This window comes from Cynocephalus volans, chromosome 8 (genome assembly GCF_027409185.1).
Source record: "Cynocephalus volans isolate mCynVol1 chromosome 8, mCynVol1.pri, whole genome shotgun sequence".
Lineage (NCBI taxonomy): Eukaryota > Metazoa > Chordata > Mammalia > Dermoptera > Cynocephalidae > Cynocephalus > Cynocephalus volans.
The window spans coordinates 5,498,876-5,515,057 of NC_084467.1; the positions used below are offsets into that span (position 1 = coordinate 5,498,876).

The 16,182-nt window shown below is 41.6% G+C and overlaps 1 protein-coding gene across 1 annotated transcript in view; it reads left to right on the forward strand.

Annotated features, from left to right (window-relative positions):
* The window catches only part of CAMTA1 (calmodulin binding transcription activator 1), an 846,562-nt gene that overhangs the window by 398,279 nt on the left and 432,101 nt on the right, over nucleotides 1–16,182 (forward strand). Inside the window, exon 5 of the mRNA XM_063103685.1 lies at nucleotides 12,440–12,575. Coding sequence (XP_062959755.1) covers nucleotides 12,440–12,575 — 136 coding nt within the window. The remainder of the gene's footprint in view (nucleotides 1–12,439; nucleotides 12,576–16,182) is intronic.

Here is a 16,182-nt window from a genome sequence, read left to right on the forward strand (position 1 = left end):
TCTTTTTTTTTTTTTAAACCAATTCAATTGTTTTTATTTTTATCACTGAATTTCTTTTTTTCCCCTAACTTTAATTTCATTTATTACTTAATATATCGTGGACATGTTTCCATGTCAGATACAAATAAAGAGGGTATAACGAATCACCATTTTTTAAATCATTATGCAATGTAAGCATTTTTTGTGGCTCTTTACTGATTTCTCTCTAACCCCCTCCTACCCTTACCCTTTCCCAGTTTTGGTGGCCTCAGTTTCAGTTTCTCTTTTTGAAAGTTCAAGGAATTATTGTGATTGTTGTATCTTTCTTTTTTATTTGTTTATTTTTTTTCAGCTCCCAGTTATTGAGTGAGAACATGCAGTATTTCTCTTTCTGTGCCTGGCTTATTTCACTTAACATGATTTTCTCTAAGTTCATGCAGGTTGCTGCAAATGGCAGGATTTCATTTCTTTTATGGCAGAGTAGTATTCCATCATGTTTATGTACCATGTTTTCCTTATCCAGTCATCCATCCATGGACATTTAGGTTGGTTCCAATGCTTAGCTATTGTAAATAGAGCTGCAATAAACATGGGAGTGCAGGTATCCCCTTGACATAATGATTTCCATTCCTTTCGGTGTACACCCGGCAGCAGGATTGCTGGATGGTATGGCAGTTTTATATGTAGTTGTTTGAGGAAATTCCGTAATTTACTATTTACTAATTCACAGTCCCACCAACAATGTAGGAGCGTTCCCCTTTCTCCACATCCTCACCAACATATTCTGTGTTTTTGATAATGGCCAGTCTAACTGGCATGAGATGATATCTCAGTGTGGTTTTGATTTGCATTTTCCTGATGCTGAGTGACGTCGAGCATTTTTTCTTGTTTCTGTTGGCCATTTGTATACTTTCCTTTGAGAAATGCCTATTCAGCTCCTCTGCCCATTTTTTAATCGGGTTGCTTGTTTGTTTGTTTGTTTTTTAACTGTTAAGTTGTTTGAGTTCCTTGTATATTCTGCGTATTAATCCCTTATCAGATACATAGTTTGCAAATATTTTCTCCCATTCTGTAAGTTGTCTTTTCACTCTAAGTGTTTTTTTTTTTTTTTTTTTTTTGCTGTGCAGAAGTTTTTTAGTTTGATACAATCCTATTTATTTATTTTTTCTTTTGTTGCCTGTGCCTTTGGGGTCTTGCTCATAAAGTGCCCAATCCTACTTCCTGAAGTGTTTCCCTATGGTTTCTTTTAGGGGTTTTGTAGTTTCAGGTCTTATATATAAGTCTTTAATCCATTTTGTGTTGATTTTGTTTTATGACAAGAGGTACAGGTCTAGTTGCATTCTTCTATATATGGATGTCCAGTTTACCCAGCACCATTTATTGAAGAGGCAGTCATTTCCCCAATGTACGCTCCTGTTGTCCATGTCAATATCAGTTGACTGTAAGGGTTGATTTCTGGGTTCTCTATTCTGTTCCATTGGTCTGAGTGTCTGTTTTTATGCCAGTATCATGCTGTTTTGTTTAGTATAGCTTGGTAGTATAATTTGAAGTCAGGTAGTGTAATGCCTCCGGCTTCATTTTTTTTTGCTCAGGATTGCTTTGCCTATTCAGGGTCTTTTGTTGTTCCATGTGAATGTTAGTGTTGTTTTTGTGGAGAATAGTGTTTGTTTCTGTGGAGAATGTGATTTGTATCTCGATGGGGATTGCATTGAATCTGTAGATCACTTTGGGTAGTATGGACATTTTCACAATGTTAATTATTCCAGTCCAAGAGCATAGAATATCTTTCCATCTTTTTGTGTCTCTTTAATTTCTTTCAGAAGTGATTAGTAGTTCTCATTGTAGTGATCTTTCATCTCCTTGGTTAAATTGATCCTTAGGTATTTTATTTTTTTCATGACTATTATAAATGGGCTTGCATTTACAATAGTCATTTCTTGTAAATGACTTGAATCAAGAAAGATTTTTTTCCTGCTACTTTGTTATTGGAACACAAAAATGCTACTGAATTTTTCATGTTAATTTTGTGTCCTGAAACTTTACTGAAATTGTTTATCAGCTCTAGGAGGTTTTTTGGTAGAGTTTTTAGGTTTTTTTACATATAGGATTATGTCATCTGCAAACAGGGACAGTTTGACTTCATCCTTTCCAATCTGGATGTCCTTTATTTCTTTCTCTTGCCTGATTGCTCTGGCTATTATTTCCAACACTATGTTAAATAGCAGTGGTGAGAATGGGCATCTTTGTCTTGTTCCTGTGGAAACAAAGCTGAAAACTTTTCCCCATTCAGGATGATATTGGCAGTGGGTTTGTCATATATGGCTTTTATTGTGTTGTGATACTTTCTTTCTATGCCTAATTTGCTGAGAGTCTTTATCATGAAGGGATGTGGAATTTTGTCAAATGCTTTTTCTGCATCCTTTGAGACAATCATATGGTTTTTGTCCTTGATTTTGTTGATGTGGTAGCAGCATAAGAATAATAATATTTCACATTTTTATGAACTTAGAATTGGAATTGCAATGTTTGACACTCTTATATCACATTTATTAACTTGCATATTTGAACAGTCCTTGCATCCCTGGGATGAATCCCACTTTATCATGGTGTATAATTTTTTGATGTATTGCTGTATTCTGATTGCCAATATTTTGTTGAGGATTTTCACATCTATGTTCATCAGAGATGTTGGCCTGTAGTTTTCTTTTTTTGTTGTAACTTTGTCCAGTTTTGGTATCAGGGTGATGCTGGCCTCACAGAATGAGTTTGGGAGAATGGCCTCTGTTTCAATTTTTTGGAATAGTTTGAACAGAATTGGTATTAATTCCTCTGTAAAGGTTTGGTAAAATTCAGAAGTAAAGCCTTCCAGTCCTGGGCTTTTCTCTTTTGGGAGATTGCTGATTACTACTTAATCTCGTTGCTTGTTATTGGCCTGTTCAGGTTTTCTGTTTCTTCTTGGTTCAGTCTTGGTAGTTTGTGTATGTCCCAAAATTTATCCATTTCCTCCAGGTTTTCAAATTTGTTGGTATAATTGTTTATAATAGTCTGTAATGATTCTTTGTATTTTTGTAGTATTTTTCTTTTCTGGTTTTTGTTATTTGGGTCTTCTCTCTACTTTTTTTAGTCAGCCTAGCTAATGGCTTGTCTATTTTGTTTATCTTGTCAAAAATCAACTTTTTGTTTTGTTGATCTTTTGTATAATTTTTGGGTCTCTATTTCATTTAGTTCTGCTCTGATATTAATTATTTCTTTCCATCTACTTATTTTCAGATTGGATTGTTCATGTTTTGCTAGTTCTTTGAAGTGTAGCATTAGGTTGTTTATTTGAAAATTTTCTATTCTTTTGATATAAGAATTTATTGCAATAAATTTCCCTATTAGAACTGCTTTTGCAGGATCCCACAGGTTTTGGTATGATGTGTCTTTATTTTCATTAGTTGCAAGAAATTTTTTGATTTCCTGTTTTGTTTCTTCTAGGACCCATTGGTTATTCAGGATCATGTTGTTTAATTTCCATGTATTTGTGTAGTTTCCAGAGTTTTGCTTGTTTTTGATTTCTAGTTTTTAATCCATTATGGTCTGAAAAAATGCTTGAAATGTTTTCAATTTTTAAAAATTTGTTGACACTTGATTTGTGACCTAATATGTGGTATATCCTGGAGAATGTTTCATGTGCTGATGAGAAGAATGTATATTCTGTAGTTGTCAGATGAAGTGTTCCTTAGATACCTGCCAGGTCCGGTTGGTGTAAAGTGTAGTTTAAATCCTGTGTTTCTCTGTTGATTTGTTGCCTAGATGATCTGTCCAGTGCTGAGAGAGGGGTGTTTAGGTTTCCTGCTATTATCGTATTTGGGTCTATCTCTTTCTTTAGGTTTCCTGCTATTTTTGTATTGGGGTCTGTTTCTTTCTTTAGGGTCTATCTCTTTCATAATATGTTTGCTTTATGTATCTGGGTGCTCCAGTGTTGGGTGCATATATATTTATGTTTGTTGTGTCTTCTTGCTGGATAGATCCCTTTATCATTATATAGTGGCCTTCTTTGTCTCTTTTGATGGTGTTTGGTTTAAAGTCTATTTTAGCCAATATAAAAATAGCTACTCCTGCTCATTTTTGGTTTCCATTCATGTGGTGTATGTTTTACCATCCCTTCACTGTTAGTCTGCGTGTGTCTTTACAGATTAGGTGAGTCTCTTTGAAGAGAGCATATAGTTGGGTCTGGCTTTTTAATTCAATCAGTCAGGTTGCATCTTTTGAGTGGGGAATTTAATCCATTTACATTTAGGATTGTTACTGAAAGTTATTGTCTTACTCCTGGCATTTTATCAGTTTTTGTCTGGATGCTTTAAATATCCTTTGTTGTTTTTTTTTCTCCCTTCATTGTTTGTCTTTGATGTGTGTTGGTTTTTCTAGGTTGTAAAATTTAGTTTCTTTCTCTTTCTTGTTTGCATTTTTGTTCTACCAGTGGGTTTTGTTATTTCTTGAGTATTCATGGTGGTGATTATCATTTTTTGGATTCCAGATGCAGGATTCCTTGAGGATTTCTTTCAGGGCTGGCCATGTGGTGGTGAACTCCTGTTGTTTTTGTTTGTCTGGAAAATACACTATTTCTTCTTCATATCCAAAGGTAGTCTTGCTGGGTATAGTATTCTTGGCTAGTAGTTTTTTTCTTTCAGTATTTTGAATATATCATTCCCTTTTCTTCTGGCCTGTAGAATTTCTGTTGAGAAGTCTGTGGTTAGTTTGAAAGGGCTCCCCTATAGATGACTTGACACTTTTCTCTTTCTGCTTTTAGGATTCTCTCTTTGTCTTTGAGCTTTGCCAATCTTACTATAATGTGTCTCAGAGAGGATCTTTTTGGATTGAATATGTTTGGAGATCTTTGAGCCTCCTGGATCTGAAGGTCCATATCTCTCCCTATACCTGGGAAGTTTTCTGTTATTATTTTGTTGAATAGGTTTTCAATGCCTTTCCTTTTCTCCTCCCCTTCTAGAGCATCCATGATTTAAAAGTTTGTGTGCTTAAGGTTGTCTGCTAGCTCCTTAGAGTTTCTTTATTTTTTAAACTTCTTTTTTTCCTTTTTTTTGTCTGCCTGGGTTTTTTCAAAAAGAATATCTTCAAGATCAGAATTTTTTTCTTTTGCTTGATCTAGCCTGCTGCTTAATTTCTTGGTTGTGCCTTTTATTTTATTGAATGAATCTTTCAGTTACATGAGTTCTGCTACATCCTTTTAAAGGTATTAATCTCTTTGTAAATTTCCTCCTTCATATCCTTGATTTTTTTTTTCATGTCATTATGTTGTCTAATTGAGTGTTCTCATATCTTATTGAATTTCCTTAAGATTGTTGCTTGGAATTTCTTTTCATTCATTTCAAGGGTTTCCTGCTCTATAGGGTCTGATATTTGAGAATTAACTGTATTCTTTTGGTGGTGTCATATTTTCTTGGATTTTCATATTTCTAGTATGTCTTCGTTGATGTCTGGTCATCTGGTAGACCAGTTGCTTCTTCTAGTACTCTGGAGTGGGCTTTGAGGAGAGAGAATTCTTCTTGTTTCAGACTCCACTGATGACTCTCTTGTGCCAATGCAGTTGAATGGGTGGCAGGTTGCATGCATGGTGGCTGTGGCTGCTACTGTTGTGGTAAGCCACCCTTGTGGCAGCCATGGCTGCGGTGGACTACCCACATGGAAGTGGTGTTTGCAGCATGCTCCTGCCTTCTGCTAGGTGTTGGGGGCTTCCTGTGGCTCCTACCTAGGACCCCATGTGTGCTTCTGCCTTCTGCTGAGTGGTGGGAGCTGCCTGTGGTTACTGCCTAGGACACTGTGCATGCTCCTGCCTTCTGCTAGGTGGTGGGGGCTTCCTGTGGCTCCTACCTAGGACCCCATGTGTGCTTCTGCCTTCTGCTAAGTGGTGGGAGCTGCCTGTGGTTACTGCCTAGGACACTGTGCATGCTTCTGCCTTCTGCCAGGTGGTGGAGGCTGCCCTCAGCCAGCAAAATGTACTTCTATCATGGAACACATACTATCTGGTTGTTTCTCTTTTGTGATGTCAGCCACCATTGATGCTCCATTCCCAGATCCATTAATTCATTAGGGATTACAAATAGGTGATATTTTAATTCACTCATTTTTTTCTCCATTTATTGTCTAGAGGGCTTTTATAGAGAAAATCCTCTCTCCTACTCTTTGGTTATGTAAAAGAATAGTACAGGAAAGGTAATATAAATGCCTAATTCCCTATATTCCCTGTCCCCTCCTTTTTTTTTTTTTTTTTTTTTTTCAAAATAATGTGTTGGGTCACTAGCATCCTCCAACAATGAGAAATTAGAGGGGTTTTTTGTTTATTTTAGGATCATTATGAACTCATGGATTTAAACATATGAGGGCACTTCAAAAAGTCCATGGAAAATTTGTACTATCTTTCGTAATTCTATTTTTCCATGAATGTTTGAAGTACCTTTATATTTAATGTGTTTTAGTTCATTGTACTTGTTATTCTTATTAATGCTCAAATTGTCCAATCTTTGGTCTGTGGGAGCCTCTTCAAGTTGGTTTCTGAGTGCTTTTCATGTTATTCTCAATCTTTGATACAGCTAATATCATCCTTAATGGTGAAAGATTGAACACTTTTCCCCTAAAACCAGGCACAGAGGCAAGGTGTTTATTCTCACCACTTCTATTCAGTTCTGTGGCAGTGCAATAAAACAAGAAAAATAAATAAAAGGTATTCATAATGGAAAGGAGGAAGTGAAACTATTTTCATTCACAGGTGACTTGATTATATATGTAGAAAATCGTAAAGTATCTACAAAAAATTTATTAGAACTCATAAATGAGTTTAGCAAGGTCACAAGATACAAGAGCAATATACAAAAGTCAATTGTATTTTTATATAGTAGAAATAAACAATCCAAAAGTGAAATTAAGAAAACAATTCCATTCACAATAGCGTCAAAAAAAACCTTAAGATAAATTTAATTTACAGAGTATAAAACCTGCACATTGAAAATTACAAAGTTTTACTGAGTGAAATTAAAGATTTACATAGATGCAGAGACATTCCATGCTCTGAGATTGGAAGAGTCAATATTTTTAATATGGCAATTCTCTCCAAATTGATTTCCAGATTCAATGTAACTCCTATCAAAATCCCAGAAGGCTCCTCAATGTCCCCCAGAAATTGTCAAGCTAAGGCTAAAAGGTATATGGAAATACAAAGGACTTAGAATAGCCAAAACAATTTTGAAAAAGAACAAAGTTGGAGAATTTACAGTCCCTGATTTCAAAACTTATTATAAAACTGCAACAATCAAGACAGCACCGTACTGGCATATGGATAGACAGTGGAACAGAATATAAAGTCCAGAAATAAAGCCTTATGTTTATGGTCAATTTATTTTCAACAAAGGTCCAAAAGCAATTCAATGGGGCAAGGTTGGTGGGGAGTGGGGTAGGCTTTTTTTTTTTTTAAACAAATGGTGTTGGGTCAATTTGATATCCACATGCCAATAATCAACTTAGACACTTATACCATATACAAGAATTAACTCAAAATGGACCATAGAGCTAAATGTAAGAGCTAAAATATAAAACTGTTATAAGAAAACATAGGAGAAGATTTTTGTGACCTTGGTTTAGGCAAAAAATTCTTAGACATGACACTAAAAGCACTGGTCATAAAAGGAAAAATTGATAAATTGGACTTACCAAAATTAAAAACTTTTGCTCTTTCAAAGAAATCATTAAGAAAAAGAAAACACAAGTTGTGGATCAGGGGAAACTGTTGGCAAATCATATGTCTGATAAAGGACTCGTATCCATATTACATGTAAAGAGCACTTACAGCTCAAAAAATAAGAAAACAACTCAATTAAAAATGGGCGAAAGATTCAAATAGACATTTTACTAAAGAAATTGTATGAATGGCTAATAAGCACCTGAAAAAATGCTCAACATCATTAGTCATTAGGGAAATGCAAGTTCAAACCACTGCACAATCCACTAGGATGGCTGTAATCCAAAAGACAGACAGTGCCAAATGTTGAGGAAGACGTGGGGAAAGTGGCCCTCAGACATTTCTAGTGGGAGTGTGAAGAGATGGAGCCACTTCAGGAAAAACTCGGGCAGTTTTATTTCTATGTCATCAGATGTCCCTCCCTTTCACCTACTGTTTCTGGATTTTGAAGCAAGCTTAGGAAAGTTTTCTTCACTTTCAGATGATAGAGAAATTCACCTATATTTTCTTCTGGAGTATGTATGATTTTATTTGTTACACGAAACCTCTGGCCCATGTGGAATTGACGCTGCTGTACGATGTGAGGGATAGACCCAGTTTCGTCTTTTTTCCACATGCGTATCCAGTTATCCCAGTATCACTTATTAAAAGGTTGATTCCCTCCCCCACCAACTTGAGATCACTCCTTTATTGTGTATACTAAATTTGTACGTGTGAGTGGGACTATTTCTATTCTGTCCCGTTGGCCTACCTATTTATTTATGTGTTGATGTCATACTTTTTAAAATACAGAGGTTTTATAGTATGTGTTAAGAGCTGGTAGGGCTGACGTGCCCCTAGGGCTAACCCCTGCACCTTGGTCTTCTTTGTTGAGGTTTATCTGCCTGTTCTTGATGTTTCTTCTGCATAAACCTTATAATAAAATTTTCTAGATCCAGAAAAAAAATCCCGATGAGATTCTTATTGTCATTACATCACATTTGTAAATTAATTTTGGGAGGACTGACATTTTTATTATCTTAACTTTTTCTAACCAGGACATGTTATGTTTCTGCATGTATCGAAACCTACTTTTGTGTCTTTCAGAAGACTTTTATAGTTTTCCTCTTTAGGCTCTGGGGATTTCTTGTTAAATGTTTTCTCATAGTAAATGGAGTCTTCCATCGTTCCTTCTGTCTGTCTGTCTGTAATCAGTGGCGTATGTCTTCATTGTATACCTGCTTCTTTACTGTTATCTTCTGTAGTAGGTTTCCATTAATTCTATGATCTGTTCACCGTATTGCACTGAGCATTACTGGTTTTGTTAGCTATTAGTCTCTTAAATACAAGAGTTACTTGGCTACAAGCCTCTTTGGTTGGAATGAAGCTTCCTGTTGTCCACATTTTTTCTTTAATATTCTGCTCTGCTGCAACGAGGCCTCAGAAGGTTTCCCTGAGGCTCTCTCGGACTGTCTTCTCAAAGACGGAGATCCTGAGATGAGGGTTTGAGTGCAACTGGTTTATCTGAGATGTGACCCCAGGAAACACCAGTAGGAGAGTGCGGAAGTAAAAGAGAAAAAGGAGGAATGCAAATCAAGGGCCTCCCCCCTCAGAAAGTCACCGCTGTGGGCAACTGGAGCGTACTCCAGAGGCGAGGTCTGAGAAGCCATATGGGGCACCCAGACCTACCCCAGCCACGGGGCAAGGAAGCCTGGGACTGGGTGCTTTCAGGGCATAACGATCTCCCAGCTGTAGAGCAGAAACGGGGTTCAAACCCAGACTGACCCCACCATCTATGCTAATCCAGAAGCCTCGGGGGTGGCTCTGGAGTCAGACTGACTCAGAGTGCATCCTGCCCACACTCTTTCTGGCCAGAAAGTCTTGATTATATGTTGGGAATGATAATAATACCTACCTTATGGGGTTGTTGTGTGGATGCAAAAAATATAGATGATAGATATAGATACAGGTACGGGTATAGATTTAAGTAGAAGCCTAGGTGTAGATTTAGGTATAGGGTGTAGTTATAGACGTAGACATAGATATGCACGGGACGTGCTCTGCCAGCACTGGGCACACAGGAAGTGGCCAACAACGGGAAGCTGGTGGCATTATTAAGGTGCAGGGCTTCCATGTCTTCTCCATGCAATCCCTGTTATCCTCTCTGTCTGCAGTTCTGTCCCATTTCCTGCTCTTCTCGGGCAGGTGCTTTCTTCTACGCTGTCATGAAGTATCTAGTGAAGCCCTCGCCTGCCTGGACCCCTGTGGCCTCGCTCACCTCTCGTTGCTCCCAGAGGAGTACTCACTTCCCTGCTTCCTTCCCGGGATCCTTCTCTTGATTATATTCTGGGATGGCTGCACGGTCTCATTATCTCCCTTGTGGGGCACGTGGGCTCTTCTGCAGCCTGTTTCTCCCTCTGCCGTTCTCGGGCCCCTGAGCTGTGGTCGGGACTCACCCCCATCACGCAGAGCAAAGGCAAGTTCTAATAAAACCAGATTGGTGGATTAAACACTATTAGGTTGCTCATCATTGCAAGTGAAAGTGATGAGTCCATTTATTAAGGCCATTTAAGTTGGGCAGTTAAGTTCTTGGTGGGACTGTGTCCTGCTTAAAATGTCAGATGACAGGGCCATTCTTGGAATGCCAAAGGACGGGCCACCAGAGGAAGATGGGTCTCTTGGGTGGGTGCAGTTGTGATCCTGGCTGTGTACATGACAGTGTTTTGGGGAGTCTACTCTCTCTAGGTCATACCACTTATGATTTGGGGACAGTTGGCCTGAAGATACTGCTGAGGTTTATTGACCATGTAGGGCAAGAGATGAAGCAAGTCACGATTCATGTCTCAGCTTGTGAGAAGCTGGATTGGACTGATGTTGGGGCTTCTTCAGCAGATGGGTTTTCTGTGACTGGGGCATCCCTGCAACACTCAGGGGAGTCTTCATCCCTCTCTGGAGGGGACGAGGCAGGTGCAGAGCTGTCTGTCTGAGCAGATGTATTCCTCTGCTTATTTCTTGGGCAGTGGCCCTAAGCACAGCCATTGGACTTTGGGGGCCTTCCAGTGGGTCTTGCAGGGCATGGGAGGGCTCACAGCATCTGAAGATTAGGCACAAATATCTGGAGCAGGACCAAAGTGGGAAGAGGCAGGCATAGGTGGCCCCATAGCATAGCCCACCTGCCATTTAGAAATGGAAGTAAATTGTAAGGTTTTCAGTGCAGGCTTGGAAACGCCAGACAGATACCGTCAGGTGACAGTGTTGTGACAAGCATGGGATGCTGTTTCCTGATTGTTTTAGTTGGTACAGACTTAGGGAGGAAACCAATGCTGACACAAACCAATTGCGCCCTGATCGGGAAACAATGAAGTGTGGGGGTCGCTGTAGAAAGTCTATAATTTCCAGTGGAATTGCCGTTTAGTCATCATGTTGCCGCTGAATGACACAGGCGGGCTGGGTGGGGATGACAATTAGCTGCAGTTACCCTGGCGAGATTTTTTTTTTTCCCTACAGACAATGGAATATTAAGCCATCAACAGCCAATGCTCTGTGCCTGACTGTGAAATGGCCCATTGTTCAAAGGAAAAAGGAAAGACAGGGGTTGAAGGCTCTTGCCCCAGCCACTTACTGCTCCCTCACCTCTGCTGTTGCAACAGAAGCCACTTCATTTGCCTTATTTGTGTAGCGAGCTCGCTCACTGTGGCCGGGAGCGGGATGGAACGTGCCTCACGGTGCACGTGCATGGGTTCCCTTTCCCTGTGCTGAGCGTTCAGGTGCAGGGACAGGGCTGGCTACTGCGCTGTCTGCTGTTAGCTCTCGGGGAGTCTTCCTTGAAGGTTGACTCTGCCCACACCTGCTGAAACTTTATCCCCAACCTCCTTTGCCACAGTGCTTGCCCTCAGCTGCCAGAAGGGTTTAGTTCTTTCCTTGGAGTTTCCAAATCTAAACATGTGACCACTGCGACTACACACGTACATAATAATGCTCTGCTGCCTGTGGCTGACCCATGTTTTCCTTTGGGAAAATTCGAGGCATTCTTTTTAAATGTCTCAAGAATGGCCATCCTCCGCTTAGCATGTAGCAAGGGGGCAGCTCTTTTCCTGTGATGCTGTGAATAGATGAATCTACCTGGTGCTGTCTGAGAACTCTGACAGCTGAAGCCCAAATGGGAAAGAATCGGGTACTTAGCTTGCATGAGCAGGACGACTGTGGGTCTTCTTTCCTGTCCAGCAGTCATCTAAATGCAGGCAATGAATCAGGAGCAGGTGACGGGCTTTTCCATTGGTCTGTTCTCAACATAGTCACCTAGCGTCTGTGTGAAACTTATTTATTTCCTAATGTGGGGTGATGGATTACAAGATGTGTAGAAAATCCTTCTGCAAGAGATAAGATATTGCGGGCTGCCGCGACACCCCCAGCTCTTTTTCCTTTTTCTCTCTGTTTTGCCTACTTTTAGGTTCAGAGCTCAGGTCCCCCATCATATATCCTGATTAGTTGGTGGATATTACTAAGGGGATGTTTTTTAAGCCTATCATTGACACATTTAATTCATTAGGTACCAAAACCACAAGTAAATTTTGGCTGGCCATAAAACATGGTTAATCCAGGGAGCTGCAATAAAAGGTGAAAAATTATGTTCCAGCAAATGTGGAATATTGCTTTTCTGTAGAGACTTTTACTGGTCTACAATATCTTTCTTCATAAATTTTTCTTCTGCTTGGTTCTCTTGGTAACTTAACCATTTGTTGTTTCCAGACCACAGAATGGCTCAATGATACTCTACAACAGGAAGAAAGTGAAATACAGGAAAGATGGGTATTGCTGGAAAAAGAGGAAAGACGGGAAAACGACCAGAGAGGACCACATGAAACTCAAGGTCCAGGGAGTAGAGGTAAAGAACAGAAGAGGTTTTCTTATCCCACGAATGTCGCTTCCGGGCTGCAATGCAGGATGGAATTGCTTTGGAGTAATTTGATCCCAGCCACCTCTGTCAAAAGACCCTGTTTTTCGCTTTTGTTTTCTTTTTTTTTACCGTTTTACCCTATAATCTCCATTCAAGCTTTCAGTGAAACTGGATTGACCAAAGCACTCCCATTTCTGGGGAGTTATTGGTGTATAGATGGGGATTGGCAAGGTTCCTGCAGTCATGCATCGTATTTATCACAGAAGAGCCTCTGGGTGAATTTAAAGTTTGCAGGCGTCGGGGCAGGGGGGAGGCAGCGGGAGTGAGCTCCCTGCGGAGGGAGGGGCCCAGCCTGGCCATGCTGACCTGGTGCTTCCCACCCAGAGCCTGGCTTCTCTGCTTCCACTGAAAAACCGCTTCTTCTCCCTCTGGGCATTTCAACTCCAGTAGAGGTTAAAGATCATTAGATGGGATCACAAGGTGTGTGCGATTCTCACAGGACTGGGGTGAAGGTGGGGTGCTGCAGAAACATCTTGGAATCTTGGGGAAACATTGGGTTTTGGCCCTCGGTGAAGACTGGGTACAGTCTGGGTTCCTTGCTGACTTTATGACCCCACGGCTCTCTACCTCAGGCAGCCATGGCAAAATGCCCCATTCCCTTTATCCGTCATTTGAGGGCCTAAGCCGTGTGTCACTACGGTGGGAGGAGAGGGCATGAGTCATGGTGAATTCTCAGCCTGTGAGTGAGCCAGCTGCCACCTCTCTGTATCTCTTACTGGTCCAGTGAAGGATCTTCCCCCAGGACTGTGGCAAGGGCTGCCTTGGGCAAGGAGCGGAGAACCCAGCTTGTGATCCACCTGTATTTCAAACTGGTTGAGCAGAGGTGTCCTGGGGTCTTTTGGTGTGTCGAGTCCTCTAGCCAGCCATAAGCCCACTGGAGTTCAATGGGCTGCCCTTCCACGCTGACATTTCTGTAACGCTGTCATTATGACTTTTTCTGTATTAATCATGTGCTTTTATGGCTGTTAAAAATAGCATCAAATGGCTTCTGTCATATTACCCCACAGAGAGAGATAGCTTTTGTTTTATGTGGGATTTTTTTTACACCTAATAACAATGCTTTATGATGACAAACAAAGAAAAGCCCCGATCCGAGAAATTCCTGCTTTCCTATGCTCAGGGTTTGCACAGTGTGGTTTAATTGACTGCGTGGAACACTAAAATGCAGATTACTCTGGACCCATCTCAAGGCCTGTGACCAGTGGTTGTACAAATACATTAGCCATTGTCTTAGGGAGTTGAGGGAGGTGGGGCCTTGCTTTCTGGGGGAGGAATACATAGAAAGTGAGAAAAAGCATGTGTGGGTCCCAAGAATGAGGAGGTGGCTCATGCTGGGACGAGCTGGGCCTGCAAGAATTCACACTAAAACAACCTCAAACAGCCCTTGCACCCCTAGGGCCCTGGTGTATTTCATCATTAGTAATAAGTAAGTCAGGAACTTCTGCTTGTAGGTAACCACAGGGTGGGATTCTTCCTCAGCAGCAGCTCCGAAGTCTGGGGGCGGGGGGAGCAACAGGGCCACAGTGTTCATTTTTTCCCCTTGTGTTATAAATTAGAATTGTCACTGGGTAGAATCTGAGTGATTTATGGCTATTTTTAGGCCATGTTTGTGTTTAGAGTTATTTGTGGCTCTCATTTAGTGGGAATGGGCAGCCTTGGCCAGCCACACGAGGACGTTTGCTTTCAGGTTCTTGGAGACAGAAGCCATGCACGGCGAGGCACTGTATGGTTGTGGCCTTTCCTGTTGAGCTCGGGGGCTGTTGCACCAAGTCGTCAGCAAATACTGGCCGTGCACCTGCTCTGTGCATGACCTGTGGCGTCCACAGAGAACAGGAGCCATGTTCTTTAACTCCGGACTCATGGTCAAGTTGAGGAGACAGACGTGTCCACACACATTAACGGTGCCGAGCAGTAGAGAAGTCCGAGCTTTTAGGATAAGAGTCCTGGGAGTTCAGAGTGGGCTGGGTTGATCAGAGTTGCTTCTTAGGTGAGATGGGACACAAGCCAAGCACTTGAAGTCAGGCAGGAGTGCACGTGTGTAATTTACATGCTGTTTTGTAGCTTACCTTTTCCATGTAACACCGTGGTCTGAGCTATCTAGGCTGATATTTAGATCCCCTTCATCCCTTCTAACAGCTCTATAGTATTCCACTGTATACACACTTGAGCCGTTCCCCCATGGGTGGACTCAGATTCCTGTTTTTCAGCGTTACAAACAATGCTTCAATAAACTTTCTTACAACACACGTCTTCTTATGCTCATATGCAGCCTGGACCTGGAATTGCTGGAGTGTGACGTATGAGCGTTTTCAGTTTTATGAGATACTGCCTAACTGCTCTGAAGTGGCTGTACTTATCTCATGCCCACCAGCCATGGAAATGACCATTTCCCCCCCCCACCTTCTCACACACTGATGAATGAAAGATGGTACCCCTTTCAATTCAAATTTGAGTTTTTCTTCATTATTAGTGGGGATGCGTACCTTCTTATGTTAATGGAAGGTTTTTGCTGTGAATAGTCTATCACGGGCATGGATTTTTAAAAAGCCCCAAGTGAGAACTTTCAGGCAAGACCAGCCCCTACATCTCACCAGCATTTCTCCTGCATTATCTCAGATCTGGGCCAGGGGCTGGGAATGCCAGTGGTCAGGCTCTGGGACAGTGGGTGGGTGGCCCTTTCCACCAGGGAAATTGCAACGACGATATACATGGGGCTTTGCCTTTCACAGAAGGAGGGGGCTTCCTAGTCCAAACGCTGCTTCTTCTTTCAGTGGATCCGATCAGGCAGCTTTCATCGACTCAGTGCCTACATCATGCCAGGCACGGTGCCAGCCAGCTAACCCTTCTGCTGGGTGGGCAGACAGTCCTGCACAGGGTCTTAGAGCTGTGATTTTTCTACCACCTGAGCTGGTTTCCTCAGTTCAAGAGCATAATAAAGATATTTGGATCTATCATTTAGCATATCACTTTTTATAAGCCTTCCCTCAGGCCAGGGAAACTTCCAGCCCTGTTCGTGGAACTGCTCAGCGGTCTAGCATCTTTTGTTCTCCGAGGCTGGGGCCCTCTGTACACATGGCAACTCAAAGGCACATCGATTTTCTCAGTGAAGCACAGGATGGGGCAGCTTCTTTTGAAGCGGACGAGTGGTTAGGTCCATGATTAGTTGTCTTGTCTGTAAGCCAAGGAGAAGCTAGCTCGATACGGTTTCCAAGGATGACAAAGGTTGTCAGGGAGGAAAAAGAAGGTGGTTGCGATGTCAACGTTTCATGAGATGAAATCTCAGCAGGTCTGACGTTGGTCCTGCTCCCCAGGCAGATGTATGCCTGCTTGTCGGGGGCCTGGCGGTGGGAGGGATGTTGGGGCTGGGGGAGCTGCCCAGAGCCAAGAGCCACATGTGGAGCATTGCTGTAACTCCAGCATCCTCAGTGTGGTCGGAGGAGCTGGGTGAGGTCAGCCACAGCTGATGTGTTCTCTGGGCCACGCTGGAAGATTCCTTCCAAGTTCACGCACTGTTCTCTGGCCCCTGAAGCTTGCA